Raw genomic sequence first — 16265 nt, forward strand, 5'->3', positions numbered from 1 at the left:
TAAAACAGCTTTCCCCTTCTCATGTATTCCTCTCTTCAAAATTTTCAAGTTAATTTAAGGTCTTACTAACTGCATTTTCAGAAGGATTAAACTCTTGAATTAAATGCCCTGACAGGGTTTCATTTTTATCTTGACTATAAATTTGTGTTTCTTAAAACTTTTTTTAAATTTCATTTGTTTTTCTCATTGTCTATATTATTAATTGAACTAAGAATTAAAGTAACTTCCTTTACTATCTTGTTAGCTCTTCTCCTAACACACATAAATTTTACTTAAGGTTGGGCCCATGCTGTGTGAGTGTATGTGTATTCCATACAGTTTCAAAGTGGAAACATGGATCTAATTACGAAAATAGTGTGCCATCTTGTGGAGGATTTTTCAGACAGTAAAGTCAGGTTTACCCAGAAGAATTAGTAGGAGGATAGGTACTGCAGTCGGGCCCATAAGATAAAAAGCCTGCCTCTTTGTGCAGAATGGTGTTAAGACACTGATGTGTTAACATTTCTACCTTATTTTTAGTGTAAATAAGATGTGTATACGAGTACTGCTAGTAGTAACTAACTATAGGGTTTATTTAGTACTGGTGCCAAAAAGATTTGTGCTTAAGAATGTGGTTGAATTTTAGTTTTTGTGGCCTCAGTAACGACAGATTGATTGATTGATTGATCATTGATTCAGTCTCTTAGAATGAAATTGGTTTGACATCTTGAACTTAGGCCGTTATTGGTCACTTTACTTCCAATCCCTCTCTTTTGCCGGCTTCTCCTTCTTGATCAAGTCCTATCATGCTTCACGTTCAGAATTGGCCTAGTTGCGTGTCTGCTTAGGATCTTCTGAAGCTACTGTATGGTCTGTGGAGTTGAGTTCGGAGCCTTTATGTTGTTATTTAACCCCTTCCACGATCTGGCCACTACCTTTTTAACCTTTTGTGTTCTTTTAAATCGAACAGTGCGTTTATTCATCACACAGTGTTAACCACTTTGCATGCATTATTTAATTTAATTCTCACAGTAGCTTTATAAACTAGGTGCTGTGTGCTGTTTTGGATGTAAGGAGACCAACGGTGGTAGAGCTTTAATTCTATCTCAGATCTGCCTGACTTTAGAATCCATGTGCTTTAAGATACTTCTCATGTGTTTTTCTGTCTCTGTACCTTTGTTATACTTTTTACTCTGCTTGAAAAGTCCTCCTCTCCGTTTCCCATTCTGCCACCAAAGCCATCTTCTGATGGATAGGTCACATGCCACTGCCACCATGAAACCTTTCCTGAGTCCCTTCCACCAGGTATACTCTCTTCCCTCTTTTGAACTCCCCATGGTGCTTTTTACCTTTCTTATGGCACTTAGGCTGCCCTGCGTTATGGTGACTTATGTGCCTGTTTTATATTCTTTCTTTCTTTCTTTCTTTTTTTTTTTTTTTAATGTTTATTTGAGAGAGAGCACGTGCTAGTGTGAGCAGGGGGAGGGGCAGAGAGAGAGGGAGACAGGATCCCAAGCAAGATCCTCTGCGTGCTGGGAGAAATGGATAGCCACAATAGCCTGTGCTCCTTTAAGAAAAAAATATAGAGAAAGAGCTGCTGCTTGAGGAGGACTGTACTGCCCAGGGATGTACGTGAATTGTTACATAACCTATAAGCATGAGACTGGACCCTGTTGCGAATAATGTTTTTTCTGTTTCCTTCTCCCTACAGTTCTCTCCAGTGATTTCTATAATCTTTAAAAGTTTTTGATACCCTTTACTCATTAATTAATACTTTTGCTCGTGTTTATTTCTAGATAATATTTCATCTCTGAATGGTTTAAATGATGAGATGATTTAATTAAAAATTTGTCATGCATTTCATTCAGGTATGTCAAAAGGTCCTGCTTCCATCCGACTCATTCAATTTTACTATTAAACTTCAACTGGGACTACAAAGCTTTCACAGACAAGAATGACATCTTGGATTAATTCCATTGGGATGCTTGCTCTCTGCCAGATTTTATTTTGCTCAGCTATCAATGAGGCTGTTGTGGAAATGTGGGTTTTCTTTGCTGTGAGAATTTATGCGTACAAAGAGACCTGCTTTTCAGAAAGAACATTGAGAACCCAGAGCCCAAGAGGAAGGGTTATTAAAGTTAATGAACCAGGGTAACCTTATCCAAAGGGTACCCAGAAACACTATAAAACAAAAGGTCAATTGCTATTGCTATTTTAGTTATGTATCGCCTCCCTCTCCTGGCCTCAGAATTTATCAGGGTTAATTGCATTTACAGTGAAGCCTTGGCAAATAATTTTTAAGGCAGATGAAAATTCTTTAATTTTTTTATTCCTGTAAAACTTGAAGTATCTGGGCATCACCGCATGTCATTTGGGAAACAGAATGTTACTTAACTAATGAAAATGGATTGTTGTATAGTTCTGAGATATTATTTTTTAACGGTTTAAAATAATTGCCATTATTTCACATTTGTACAGAGCCAGAGTGTTCTAGGTACTGAGTTAGACATGAAATCAGATACAATAATGCTGTTTTTATTGCATCTGTGGTACTTAGTAACCACAGAGGATTTTTTATTTTTGTGCATGTCTTAGAGGTAAAAGTGCTGTTCATGCTTGATAGCCTTCAGAATGTTTTTGTGTAGCTTACATCTGAAGAACTATGCCACAACACTGAGAGTTTTGTAAGTGAAAAAACTAAGACCCAGGGAGATTATGTGGCCTGTACTTGATTTGACTACCCAGTTAGCACTAGAACTCGGTCCTGTCCCAATGGTATGTTCCTACCCAGAAGCATTGTTTTGATTTCCCTAGCTTCTTGGGGCATAGAATGGGGCATTTCACTTAGAAAATTCACTTAGGGTTTGAAATTATATGAAAATATGATAAAAATTTCTTAGACAAAAGTCTAGCTCTGTGAGTGGCAAGAATTTTCTTAATGGTGTCACAGTATTTCGAAGTGCACTTTGAATTGTAACCCTTCATGGTAGGATAAAACTTAGATGCCAGCCTCCACATATGTAGGCCTAGGGCGTGTCAGTTAGGTAGTAGGTGGTTTTATAGTGTTCCTGTATGTCTTATTTAACTTTTTAAAAAAGGGGGGTACCTGGCTGGCTCAGTTGGTAGAGCATGTGACTCTTGACCTTGGGGTGGTGACTTTGAGCCCCACGTTGGCATAGAGTTTACTTAAAAAAAAGGAAAGAAATGCCATAACTTAAAATAAATAAATAAATAAATTGGTGGGACTTGTGTAACAAGCAGACAGAGTCATTTAAAAGGGGGTTATATTTGAAGAAAAGAAAGGCACTATTATAAAGAAGGATGTGGATGGGACATGGTGTTATGTGTAAAGATTTTCACTACCCACTGGGCAAGAAATCTGTTTTGTTGCAGTGCAGCAGTCCATGGGTATAATAGACATTTCAGAGTTAAAAGAAACCAAATTCTCAAGATACCTAGAATGACTTAAAGGTTGATTTCTGAGGAGTTACCCCTACCATTGTATATTTGGAAGAAATTTCCCCATTTTCCATGGGAATGCCAAGGCTGTACATCACCTTATTCTTCAGGTGTCTAACTCACAGCTAGTTTTAACCATTGTTTTTGATATTGCGATAGAGGGAAATAGTTTTAATGTGAAGGGTTGTTTGTTTTTTTCCAGAAGTCGCGAGATGTCTTTATGTTGTATTTTAGGCCATCTTTTCCCTTAGGGTTCCTTTTTTTTTTTTAAACGATGTGAAGCTGCATTGCTAAGAAACTGCCAAATGTGAACTTTCCACAGCCTAACACAGAGAGTCCTAAACCGGCTGCACATCAGATTCACCCTGGAAACTTTAAAAAATGCAGACTCTTCTTACCGACTGAAGACCTATGAAATCAGAATCTTGAGGATGTCTCTTAGTTATTTGTACTTTTATAAGTCTCTCGAAATGGTGGTCCTACAGCAGCCTTTCCATATACCCATGTTTAGGAGATACTAGTCTAGGGTATATTTTGGAATGCCATCCATTTACAAATTTCATTTTTAAGTTTATTTAGATATGCCTTAAATGATCTTAGAAACAATGGCTAGATCTGGGTGCCTTTACTTAAATTTTATCGTTAAGTTTTTTTTATACATATTTTTCTAATTTTCATAGAGACCGTTTATTTGTTTGGTGGCTGGGATGGAACTCAAGATCTTGCTGACTTCTGGGCGTACAGTGTGAAGGAGAACCAGTGGACATGTATCTCTAGAGACACTGAGAAAGAGGCAAGTTCTCAGACTTTTCATCCATCTGTATTATGATAGGGGTGTGGGTGTACACTTCCTTTTCCAGATGATTTGTAGTCCTTTCTCATGTCTGTCCACAGTAGTAGCAGAAGAATTCGTGGTGAACCGGTGAACTTCTATACCTGGTTCTTCAACTACTGGTACATGAACAGATCTATTTCATAGGGATAAATAGAAATGAGTATTGAATATAATATAGTTTTTAACTATGTTAGCCTGGAAATGTAACTGCGTATTGATCTTTTTTCTCATGTCTCTGTCACCTCTACTCTTACTTTGAGCATTCGTCTTATTTTAATTTCCTCTGGGAAAATACGCTTTTAATGTCCTTGCTTTTTCACTATTTTCGCCCTTTATTATTTGACTATATATATCAGTTTTCACAAATGATGTATATTTTATTCTTAACTAAAATCGTATTCACGTGTGTGTTGATACATATATACATAAAGCATTTTCTTAGTGAATACGATGGCTTGGATTTACAGCTTTGGATTAAAGAAGTGCATAATTATACACTAGTATAAAGCAAATGTTAATTCATTTATTTTTTCCAAATCTTTATAGAAATCTTTAAAATATTTATTTTTGAGAGAGAGAGAGAGACCGAGTACAAGAGGGGGAGGGGAAGGGAGAGAGGGAGACACCGAATCGGAAGCAGGCTCCAGGCTCCATGCTGTCAGCACAGAGCCTGACACAGGGCTCAAACCCACAAGCTGTGAGATCATGACCCGAGCCAAAGTCCGATGCTCAACCAACTGAGCCACCCAGGCGCCCCTAGAATTTTTTATCGTACCTTCCCATCTAAGCTGTTTCAGATTACGAGGTGACAAATAAACTTAACAAAATGGTAGGAGCTGAAAATGAAAAGTGAGGGGAAAAGACCTAATTCAAAATCCACTCCTATTAATCCAGGATGGCCATTTTAGAATGATCTGGTGCTATGCCTTTAATTCTAGGAAATTGGATTCCTGCTTACTTGGGGTGTTCATTGATTAATTTGAGTAGTTTTTATCTTTTCAAAGCTATCTTAAAATTCTGATTTCTGTTTGTTTTCCCATAAAAATATATAAAAATGGCCTTTGTCTTTCAGTATTAAAGTACTATTTTCTGAAGTCATTATTTCTATCTTCAACAAAAATAAAGAGTGATCTAAAAAAATTCCTAATTTATTTTTCTTAAACTATTTTAAATCCAAGTTGATTGCATCTGTAATTATTCTTGCAGTAGTAAGTCTAGGGTTCATCCTGAAATCCTCCTTCTTCATCATTGAATATGCCTAATTGGTGCGTAAGTTCCAAGAGTTCTAGCACCCACTATCGCATTTCACATGTCTTCCTCTCTACTCCTTTTGGCGCTAATTCCAACATTATGGTTTCTTTCTTAAACTTTTGCCTCCAATAGATGAAAAGTTAATGCTGGAGAAAAGCAAGGGAAGATAAATGCAAAATCAGGAGAGTGGCTCTTTTGGCAAAAGATGGGTTAGTTCACAGGGAGCCTTAAAGGTCATATTAATGTTCTACTTTTGAAGCTGGGCATGAGTATTACTTTTATATTATTTATATATGTTATAAACAATATTTGGAATGCAATTAATAAATATTTAAAACTAATACTGGGAAAATATAGAATTTATTTTGATGAGAATACTTTGTTTCTGTTATTTTGAAGTCAGTAGAGATAAGCGATGACCCATTACTGGAGTTCAGATTTATTATAGTTTATTATTTTCTTCATATAGATGCTGAAAAACCTTTTGTTGATCTTTCTGTGAAGTAAATAGTAATGGTATATGGCTGTAGCATAAATATTCATATTCATTTCTTCCAAAATTAAACAGTTAGTTAGTATTTCATATATCTAATTTTATTTTCTGTACCAGTGGGTACAAGTTATTGTTTGATGATACCACGAGACATGTGGTTTAAAAGTATGATGTACAGTAAAGAAGCAGTATTAATTTAATTCATTTTAATTTACTTAAATATGTATCTAATAACACATTTAGGAGATTGAAAGATAATAGAATGGTTCACCTCCTAGAATAATTATTTTAAATGTTCATTTAGATATGCAAGTAAGTTTTTATAAAAGTTTAAAAAAATATATTTTTCTTTAGTTTTGCATTTCTAAAGTTTCTTTAATGTCAGGCTTTGTGGAAGACAGCTAGATTCTCCTATCTGCTTCTCTGTTTGATCTCTTGTGACATGTTGTTTTCTGTGAAATATATGAAGAATATTGGACCTCACATAGATATGTTTCTGGAAAGGAGAATAGTATTTTAATAGCCTTATCAGATACTTACACATGGTCTTTTTTGATCTGATCTCATATCCCAAATTGACAAGTGGTTGTTTCTTAAAAGTGATTGATTGCATTATAGACTCAAACCATATTAGCTAACATTTTCTGTTACATTAAAATCCATTGTTCTATCTGCTCTTTGAGTGGATCTTTTACCTGTGCATGGTTTTTTTTACCCATGTATCAACCACTTGAAAATTACTAGTTTCCTGAGTTCTGCATATCTTCCAAATGTTGACATTTTATTATACAATACCCAAAATCCCCCATCTTTGTTAACATCCCTATCAATTTCATTAGAAAACTCTTTTAAGTATCACAAGTGGTAGATAGAAGTCAAGATCACAGTGGCAGATAAAAGTTTTAAAAAATTCTAATTTTGCTTAAAAACAAATTTAAAAATTTTAAATTTGCTTTACTTTTTTAAATAAAATTTATTGTCAAATTGTCTAACATACAGTGTGTAAAGTGTGCTCTTTACAGAGGGCGGTAGATTCCCATGGTTCGTCGCTTACATACAGCACCTAGTGCTCATCCCAGCAAGTGCCCTCCTCAGTGCCCATCACCCACTTTCCCCTCTCCCCCACGCCCTCATCAACCTTCAGCTTATTCTCTGTATTTAAGAGTCTCTTATGGTTTGCCTCCCTCCCTCTCTGTTTGTAACTATTTTTTTCCCCTTCCCTTCCTCCATGGTCTTCTCTTAAGTTTCTCAGGATCCACATATAAGTGAAAACATATGATACCTGTTTTTCTCGGACTGACTTCACTCAACATAATACCTTCCAGCTCCATCCACGTTGCTGCAAATGGCAGGATTTCATCCTTCTCATTGCCAAGTAGTATTCCATTGTATATATAAACCACATCTTCTTTATCCATTCATTAGTTGATGGGCATTTGGCCTCTTTCCATACTTTGGCTATTGTTGAAAGTGCTGTTATAAACATTGGGGTACACGTGCCCCTATGCATCAGCATTCCTGTATCCTTTGGATAAATTCCTAGTAGTGCTATTGTTGGGTTGTAGGGTAGTTCTATTTTTAATTTTTTGAGAAACCTCCATACTGTTTTCCAGAGTGGCTGCAGCAGCTTGCATTCCCACTGACAGTGCAGGAGGGTTCCCTTTTCTCCACATCCTTGCCAGCTTCTGTTGTTTCCTAAGTTGTTAATTTTAGCCACTCTGACTGATGTGAGGTGGTATCTCAGTGTGGTTTTGATTTGTATTTCCCTGATGATGAGTGACATTGAGCGTCTTTTCATGTGTCTGTTGGCCATCTGGATGTCTTCTTTGGAAAAGTGTCTATTCGTGTCTTCTGGCCATTTCTTCACTGGATTATTTGTTTTTTGGGTGTTGAGTTTGTTAAATTCTTTATAGATTTTTGGATACCAACCCTTTATCCGATATGTCATTTGCGAATATCTTTTCCCATTCCGTCGGTTGCCTTTTAGTTTTGTTGATTGTTTCCTTTGCAGTGCAGAAGCTTTTTATCTTCAGGAGGTACCAATAGTTCATTTTTGTTTTTAATTCCCTTGCCTTTGGAGATGTGTTGAGCAAGAAATTGCTGCAGCTGAGATCGAGGTTGTTGCCTGCTTTCTCCTCCAGGGTTTTGATGGTTTCCTGTCTCACATTGAGGTCTTTCATCCATTTTGAGTTTATTTTTGTGTATGGTGTAAGAAAGTGGTCTAGTTTCATTCTTCTGCATGTTGCTGTCCAGTTCTCCCAGCACCATTTGCTAAAGAGACTGTCTTTTTTCCATTGGACACTCTTTCCTTAAATTTGCTTTTAATGGGGCCCTTGGGTAGCTCAGTCGATTAAGTGTATCCAACTCTTGATTTCAGCTCAAGTCTTCATCTCAGGATCATGAGTTCAAGCCCCATGTTGGCTCTGTGCTGGGCATGAAGCCTATTTAAAATGTTTTTAATAATAAAAGTCATTAAAATTAATTTTTAATAATTTTTAAAATTAATAATATGTATTTTTAAAAATTTTAATAAAATTTGCTTTTATCATTGGATACAAATTTTGTCTGTTTTCCTTCAAAATGACATACTTCATTTTTCAGAAAATGCCTGTCATAACCATAATGTCTGGATAACCATATTTGGATTGTTAATTTTCTTTCAAGTAAATATAGTGTTCCATGGAGAAAGCAACTAGGTCAGCTTGTAACTCAGTCACATAAGGTACATTTCCTTGAAATAACCACCGTGTGTCAGGTAGCACTGTTTTACGGTTTTCTTTTTTTTTTAAGTATGGGTTTGTTTGTTTGTTTGTTTGTTTCTTTTTAAGTTTATTTATTTCGAGAGAGAGCAGAGGAGGGGCAGAAAGATAGGGAGAGAGAGAAAATCCCAAGCAGGCTCTGCACTGCAGCGTGGAGCCCAGCGCAGGGCTCAAAGCCACAAACCATGAGGGCCGAAATCAAGCGTCAGATGCTTAACTGACTAAGCCACCCAGGTGCCCCTGTTTTATAGTTTTCTAAATCTCTTTAATGTTCATCTTAACAGAAGGCAGCTGGATTCCTATCTGCTTCTGTATCCAATCTGTGGTTATATCAGAAGTTGTGTAGCCTCTGGAAAGTTTCATGGACACTCAAAAGATAATAAGAGTGAAAGGACAAAATTCTTACCCTTAGTGGTGGTATTAAACAAACAAACAAACAAACAAACAAACAAAAGGAAACTGTGTGGACTCCCTGAAGTATCTTGGAAACCCCAGAATGCACTGAGAACTGCTGCTTTAATTTAATCCACAGACCCTTTTTAGATATAGACACTAATCATGTAATACCTCAGTAATGTCCTTTATATGTGTCCCACTGTCACTCCCAACCCCCATCCCTGACCAAGACTCAGTTCATGATCATGCATTCATTTCAGTGTCATGTTTCTTTAGTCTCCTTTAGTCTGGAATAGTTCCTCAACCTTTCCTTATCTTTCTAGACCTTGACATTTTTGAAGAACACATAGTAATTATTTTGTAGACTGTCACTCCGTTGCCTTGTCTCTTCTTTCCTTGGGATTGGATTTAGGTTGAGCATTTTTAGCAGGAATACCATGTGGATGACATTGGGTAGCCCTTAGTATATCCTGTCAGGAGGCGCATTGTGTCAGCTTGTCTGGTACCTTTGATCACTTGTTTAAGGAGAGTGCCCTCCAGATTTTTCCCCCTCTATAATTAATATGTCATTTGTGAGGAGACATCTTGAGATTATGAAAATACCCTATTACTCATCAAACTTTCACCTTTAGCATCTATTGATGAAACTACTAAAGCTTTATCCAAAGTGATTATACCATTTTATATTTCTGCCAGAAATGTATGAAAGTTCTGGTTGCTGCCTATCTTCTTTCCCCATTGAATTGCTTTGGCGTGTTTGTCAAAAATCAATAGATCATATAAGTATATGTCTCTTTTTGAATACTCTAGCCTGCTCCGTTATCTTTTGGTCTGCTCATATACCATTATGACACTTCTTGAGGTCAGGTAATACAAGACCTCTTTATCCTTCTTTTTAAAAATTATTTTGTGGGGCACCTGGGTGGCTCAGTTGGTTAAGCATCCGACTTCGGCTCAGGTCATGATCTCATGGTTCATTAGTTTGAGTCCCACATCAGGCTCTGTGCTGACAGTTCAGAGCCTGGAGCCTGCTTCAGATTCTGCGTCTCCTTCTCTCTCTCTTCCCATCTCCTGCTCATACTGTCTCTCTCTCTCAAAAATAAATTAACATTAAAAAACAATAATAATTAAAAATAATAAATAAACAAAAATTGTTTTGAGGAGTTCCTGGGTGGCTCAATCAGTTAAGCATCTGACTCTTGATTTTTGCTCAGGTCGTGATCTCACTGGTTCATGAGATCAAGCCTGGTGTTGGGTTCTACACTGACAGTGTGGAACCTGCTTGGGATTCTCTCTTCCCCTCTCACTCTGCCCCTCCCCCCTCCAAAAGAAATAAATAAACTTTAAAAAAAGAAATTATTTTGATTCTTCTAGGTCTTTTACATTTCATATAAATTTTAGAATAATATTGTCAATTTCTAAAACTGTTGGGATTATGATTGAGAATGCAATGTCTAAATCAGTTTGCTGAGAATTGATGTCTTAATAATATTAGATCTTCTAATCCTTGAACATAGTTAAATCTCCATTTATTTCAGTCTTCATTATTTGTCAGCACTCTTGGAGTTTTTAGGTTAGAGGTCTTGAATATTTTTATTAGATTGATCCCAGTGTATTTTGTTTTTTCATGCTATTGTAAATGGAGCTTAAAATTGTTTTTATCTTTTTGCTTACTGCTAATATAGAGTTATTTTTTTTAGTATTGCCTTTATATCATGACACTTCTAAATTCATTTATTATTTCTCTTTGTTGATTTCTTAAGATGTTTCAACAGTTTGTCATCTATGAATAGAGACAATTTTCTTTCTTCCTTTTTGCTCTTTTTTTTCTGTTTCTAACCTTTTTTTTTTAATGCCTTATTGCACTGATTTGGACTTCTCATATGGTGTTAAATAGAGGAAGTGAGACTAGACATCCTTATCTTGTTTCAGATTCTCGCCTGACAACGTTCATTATTTCACTGTTAAGTGAAAAATTAGGGGCTTCTGGGTGGCTCAGTCAGTTGAGTGTCCAACTCTTGATTTCAGCTCAGGTGGTGATCTCACAGTCATGGGATTGAGCCCTGCCTTGGGCTCCGTGCTGGGTGTGGAGCTTGCTTGAGATTCTCTCCGTCTCTCTCTCTCTCTCTCTCTCTCTCTCTCTCTCTCTCTCTCTCTCTCTCTCTTGCATGCACCTGAGCGCTCACTCTTTCTAAAAAATTTAAAAAGTGAAGAATTAGATTTAGGATTTCATGCATTCTTATCAGATTGAAGCCATTCTTTCTAATCCTAGTTTTCTATGAGTTTCCTCATAAATGTCTGTTGAATTTCATCAGATGCTTTTTCTATATAGATAAGATCATATTTTTCCCTTTAATTCTGTTAATGTGGTAAATTACCTTGATCAGTTTTCAAATGTAAAATTAACTTTGCATTCCTGAAATAAACCCCCGTTAGTTAAGGAATATCCTTTTTATATATTGCTGCATTTTATTTGATAATATTTTGTTAAAGATTAGTTTTGTGTCTGTTCATGAGTTACACTGGTTGGTGTTGCCTGTAAATTATCTTTCCTCTTTCTCCTTTGTAGTATTATTGTTAATTGGTTTTAGTGTTCTCTTATCCTCATAAAATAAGTTAGAAATATTATTTCTTGTGTTTGATAAAATCTACCTGTATACATATCTAGGACTGGCATTTTATTTGTGGGAAGATTCTATTTAAAAAAAAAAAAAAACCCTCAATGTTTATTTATTTATTTTGAGAGAGAGCAGGGTAGGGGCAGAGGGAGAGGGAGAACAGGGAATCCCAAGCATGCTCCACACTGCCAACACAGAGCCTGATGTGGGGCTCAAACCCACAAATTGTGAGGTCATGACCCGAGCTGAAACCAAGAGTGGCTTAACGGACTGAGCCACCCAGGGGTCGCTATGGGAAGTTTTTAAATTATGAAATCAATTTTTCAGTAGATATAGTGACTTCAGATTTTCTCTTTTATCTCATGTCAATTTTGGTAAGTTTACAGTTTTTCAAGGAATATGTCCATTTTATCAACATTGTCAGATTTTACCTAGGTTTTTTCATAATGGTCCCTTATTTTCTTTTTAACTTCTAGTGAGCCTGTAAGTTATGTTCCTGCTTTCATTTCTCATATTTGGCAATTTGTGTTTTCTCTTCGTTTTTAAAAAATTAGTCTTGCTAGTGATTTATAATTCTAATCTTTAAGGAAACCAACTTTGTTAATTATCTCAATTTTTTTGTCTGTTTTCTATTCTCTTGGTTCCTATTTTTTATTTCCATTTTTCTTCATATTAAGAGTATAATTTACTCATTTTAATCGCAATTAGGCTAATTAAGCTGAAGCAAGAAGTTCTGTTACCTCCCCTAATAAAATTTCAAATTTCACATTCTAGAATATATGGCATAGATTTATTATGCATTACCCTATCTTTGTTTTTGAGATTAATTAGGGAGAAAATTCTTTCAAAAAATAATATTTCCGCCTTATCTGCTGGAGATTTTCTTTGGCAAAAATCTTTAAAAATAAGTTTTAAAATAGTATTTAGTATGAATACTAAAGTGCAGATTCAAATCAACTTAACATCTAGATTCATAACACTAATGTCAAATTATTCTTCCTGCCTAATATATTTATTCATTTAATCTAACAGTGCTAGAATGCTCTTTTTATAATACTGCTTTTTTAATGTTCTATCCTGCTCTAGAAACCCATGATAGTCCTTTACTGCCTGTGAGGTTATATCCAGTCTCCTCTGTCAGTCATTCACCAGACTTCTATTTCTGCATTACTCTTCAACTCTTATTTCTGCAGTAGGAATTCTTCATCTCAGCCATAACCACACACATTGTATTCAGTCTGTTTTTGCTTTTGTTTCTCTTATCTTGTGGAAAACTAATCTAGAAGAGTGGAAAGAACACAGTTTTTGGTTCTAGTTACACTGAAGCTTAGATTCTCTGTTTTCCTAGTTGTTACACTGAACCGATTACTTAGAATCTATGAAATGGTAATATTTCCTTATAGAGTTATGTGGATTGAATGAAATATACATAGACATGTCGTAATTAGTATACATAGAATTTAGGACATATTTAACAAATATTGTAACATAGAATTTAGGACATATTTAACAAATATTAAATCTCTCCTTTTCCCCTTTCAACTAATCAAATCCTGCCCAATTGAAGTTCTTTTTTTTCCATGAACTCTGTTTTGTTTATGCTGCAATATTTTTTTTTTTGCCTTTTATTCAGTCCTGTGATACAAATGATCTCAACTAAATAATTTTTGTTGATAATATAGTGTTATTCATACTGTTTCCCTCATTGTGTTATTTGTCCGAGCGGAAGTGTCCGTTTTATATAATGTGAAGTATGGATGAAGAAGTCAAAGATTTGGATTTTTATTCTGGTGCTGTCACTAGTTTACTAGTCTTCAGGATACCTTTTCTCTTTGGGTTATGTTTCCTCATCTTTCAAAGGAGATTATTAAACTAGAGATCTTTTTAAGGTTCCTTCCAGTTACGAAATTCAGCAATTCTAGGTATTCTTGGGGTGTCTGTTTTGTGCTAGATTCAGATGAGAAATTGTAATGAGAAATATTTTAAAAGACCAATTGTGTCTTTAGATTAACATGTCCTAGAGAATAGAGTTCTGTGCACAAATGACTACAGTGCAGTGAGTATATCACAGAAGCCATATGAGTGTTATAAGCAGAGTGCCACGTGCAGAATAGTTCATCTCATCTTTCCTGGTCGATTTTAAGCATTTCTGTGGTAAGATCTAACTGTGTGTTGGACTTATATTGCAAACCTTTCAATAAAAGTCAACAAAAAAGAACATTTAATTTTACTTTTTATTATTTGGTCTTTGAATATTTTTCTTTTTTCTTGTTTTGCTCTCACAGAATGGTCCTAGCGCCAGATCATGTCATAAGATGTGCATTGACATTCAGCGAAGGCAAATCTACACATTGGGGCGTTATTTGGATTCCTCTGTGAGGAACAGCAAATCTCTGAAAAGTGACTTCTATCGTTATGACATTGACACAAACACATGGATGTTACTCAGTGAGGATACTGCTGCTGACGGAGGGCCAAAATTGGTGTTTGATCATCAGGTTTGGTGCACAGATAAATATATGGTGGAACTAATTAGTGCTCAGTAACTCTTGCTCTTAGAGTTTATTTCGCATGTTATGCTGTGTTGTGTATTAGTGATTTCCTATAAATACCTATAATAGATAATAAAAGTAACTATTATTTCAGTAGGTATAAAGTTAGTTAAAATTTTTTTTCTCGGGGCGCCTGGGTGGCTCAGTTGGTTGAGCGTCCGACTTCGGCTCAGGTCATGATCTCGTGGTCCGTGAGTTCGAGCCCCGTGTCGGGCTCTGGGCTGATGGCTCAGAGCCTGGAACCTGCTTCCGATTCTGTGTCTCCCTCTCTCTCTGCCCCTCCCCCGTTCGTGCTCTGTCTCTCTCTGTCTCAAAAATAAATAAACGTTAAAAAGAAAAAAAATTTAAAAAAATAAAAATAAAAAATAAATAAAATTTTTTTCTCTTGTTTGATGCAAGATAAAATACTAATATCAGAACAAGTGTTAATTTATAAAAACTTTAGAGAGTAGATGGAGCAGTACATACTAGGAAAACAAATTTTGATTTTATAATAAACAGTCATAACTCATAACAGTAACAACTTACACTTTTAAAACTTTATTCTGCATTCCTGGAAGAAATTTAAAATTATTTTATAATGAGTTTGAGAATTTGAAATCCAGAGCTTTTCTTCCAATTGGAGTGAAATATATTTACTTTTGTATATAATCATGAAGCAGATAGGAGTTTGACATATACTAGATGAAGTTTAAACTGAGCACCAATAAGGGGTGCCTGAGTGGCTCAGTCGGTTAAGCATCGACTTTGGCTCAGGTCATGATCTCATGGTCTGTGAGTTCGAGCCCCACATCGGGCTCTGTGTTGACAGCTCAGAGCCTGGAGCCTGCTTCAGATTCTGTGTCTCCCTTTCTCTCTGTCCCTCCCCTGCTCACACTCTCTCTGTCTCAAAAAAAATAAACATTTAAAAAGGTGCCTGGGTGGCTCAGTCAGTTAAGCGTCCGACTTCGGCTCAGGTCATGATCTCACAGTTGGTGAGTTCGACCCCCATATCGAGCTCTGTACTGTCAGCTCAGAGTCTGGAGCCTGCCTTGGATTCTATGTCTCTCTCTCTCTCTCTCCCTCTCCCTCTCCCTCTCCCTCTCCCTCTCCCTCTCCCTCTCCCTCTCCCTCTCCCTCTCCCTCTCCCTCTCCCTCTCCCTCCTCTCCCTCTCCCTCTCCCTCTCCCTCTCCCTCTCCCTCTCCCTCTCCCTCTCCCTCTCCCTCTCCTCTCCCTCTCCCTCTCCCTCTCCCTCTCCCTCTCCCTCTCCCTCTCCCTCTCCCTCTCCCTCTCCCTCTCCCTCTCCCTCTCCCTCTCCCTCTCCCTCTCCCTCTCCCTCTCCCTCTCCCTCTCCCTCTCCCTCTCCCTCTCCCTCTCCCTCTCCCTCTCCCTCTCCCTCTCCCTCTCCCTCTCCCTCTCCCTCTCCCTCTCCCTCTCCCTCTCCCTCTCCCTCTCCCTCTCCCTCTCCCTCTCCCTCTCCCTCTCCCTCTCCCTCTCCCTCTCCCTCTCCCTCTCCCTCTCCCTCTCCCTCTCCCTCTCCCTCTCCCTCTCCCTCTCCCTCTCCCTCTCCCTCTCCCTCTCCCTCTCCCTCTCCCTCTCCCTCTCCCTCTCCCTCTCCCTCTCCCTCTCCCTCTCCCTCTCCCTCTCCCTCTCCCTCTCCCTCTCCCTCTCCCTCTCCCTCTCCCTCTCCCTCTCCCTCTCCCTCTCCCTCTCCCTCTCCCTCTCCCTCTCCCTCTCCCTCTCCCTCTCCCTCTCCCTCTCCCTCTCCCTCTCCCTCTCCCTCTCCCTCTCCCTCTCCCCTCTCCCTCTCCCTCTCCCTCTCCCTCTCCCTCTCCCTCTCCCTCTCCCTCTCCCTCTCCCTCTCCCTCTCCCTCTCCCTCTCCCTCTCCCTCTCCCTCTCCCTCTCCCTCTCCCTCTCCCTCTCCCTCTCCCTCTCCCTCTCC

The 16265-nt window shown here is 37.6% G+C and overlaps 1 protein-coding gene across 2 annotated transcripts in view; it reads left to right on the plus strand.

Moving 5' to 3' along the window:
• The window catches only part of MKLN1 (muskelin 1), a 214106-nt gene that overhangs the window by 137753 nt on the left and 60088 nt on the right, over positions 1 to 16265 (plus strand). For both annotated transcript variants that reach the window (XM_007076283.3, XM_042972575.1), the window contains exons 9-10: positions 4119 to 4231; positions 14076 to 14288. In XM_007076283.3, the coding sequence (XP_007076345.1) occupies positions 4119 to 4231; positions 14076 to 14288 (326 nt within the window). The remainder of the gene's footprint in view (positions 1 to 4118; positions 4232 to 14075; positions 14289 to 16265) is intronic.

Source organism: Panthera tigris, chromosome A2 (assembly GCF_018350195.1).
Source record: "Panthera tigris isolate Pti1 chromosome A2, P.tigris_Pti1_mat1.1, whole genome shotgun sequence".
Lineage (NCBI taxonomy): Eukaryota > Metazoa > Chordata > Mammalia > Carnivora > Felidae > Panthera > Panthera tigris.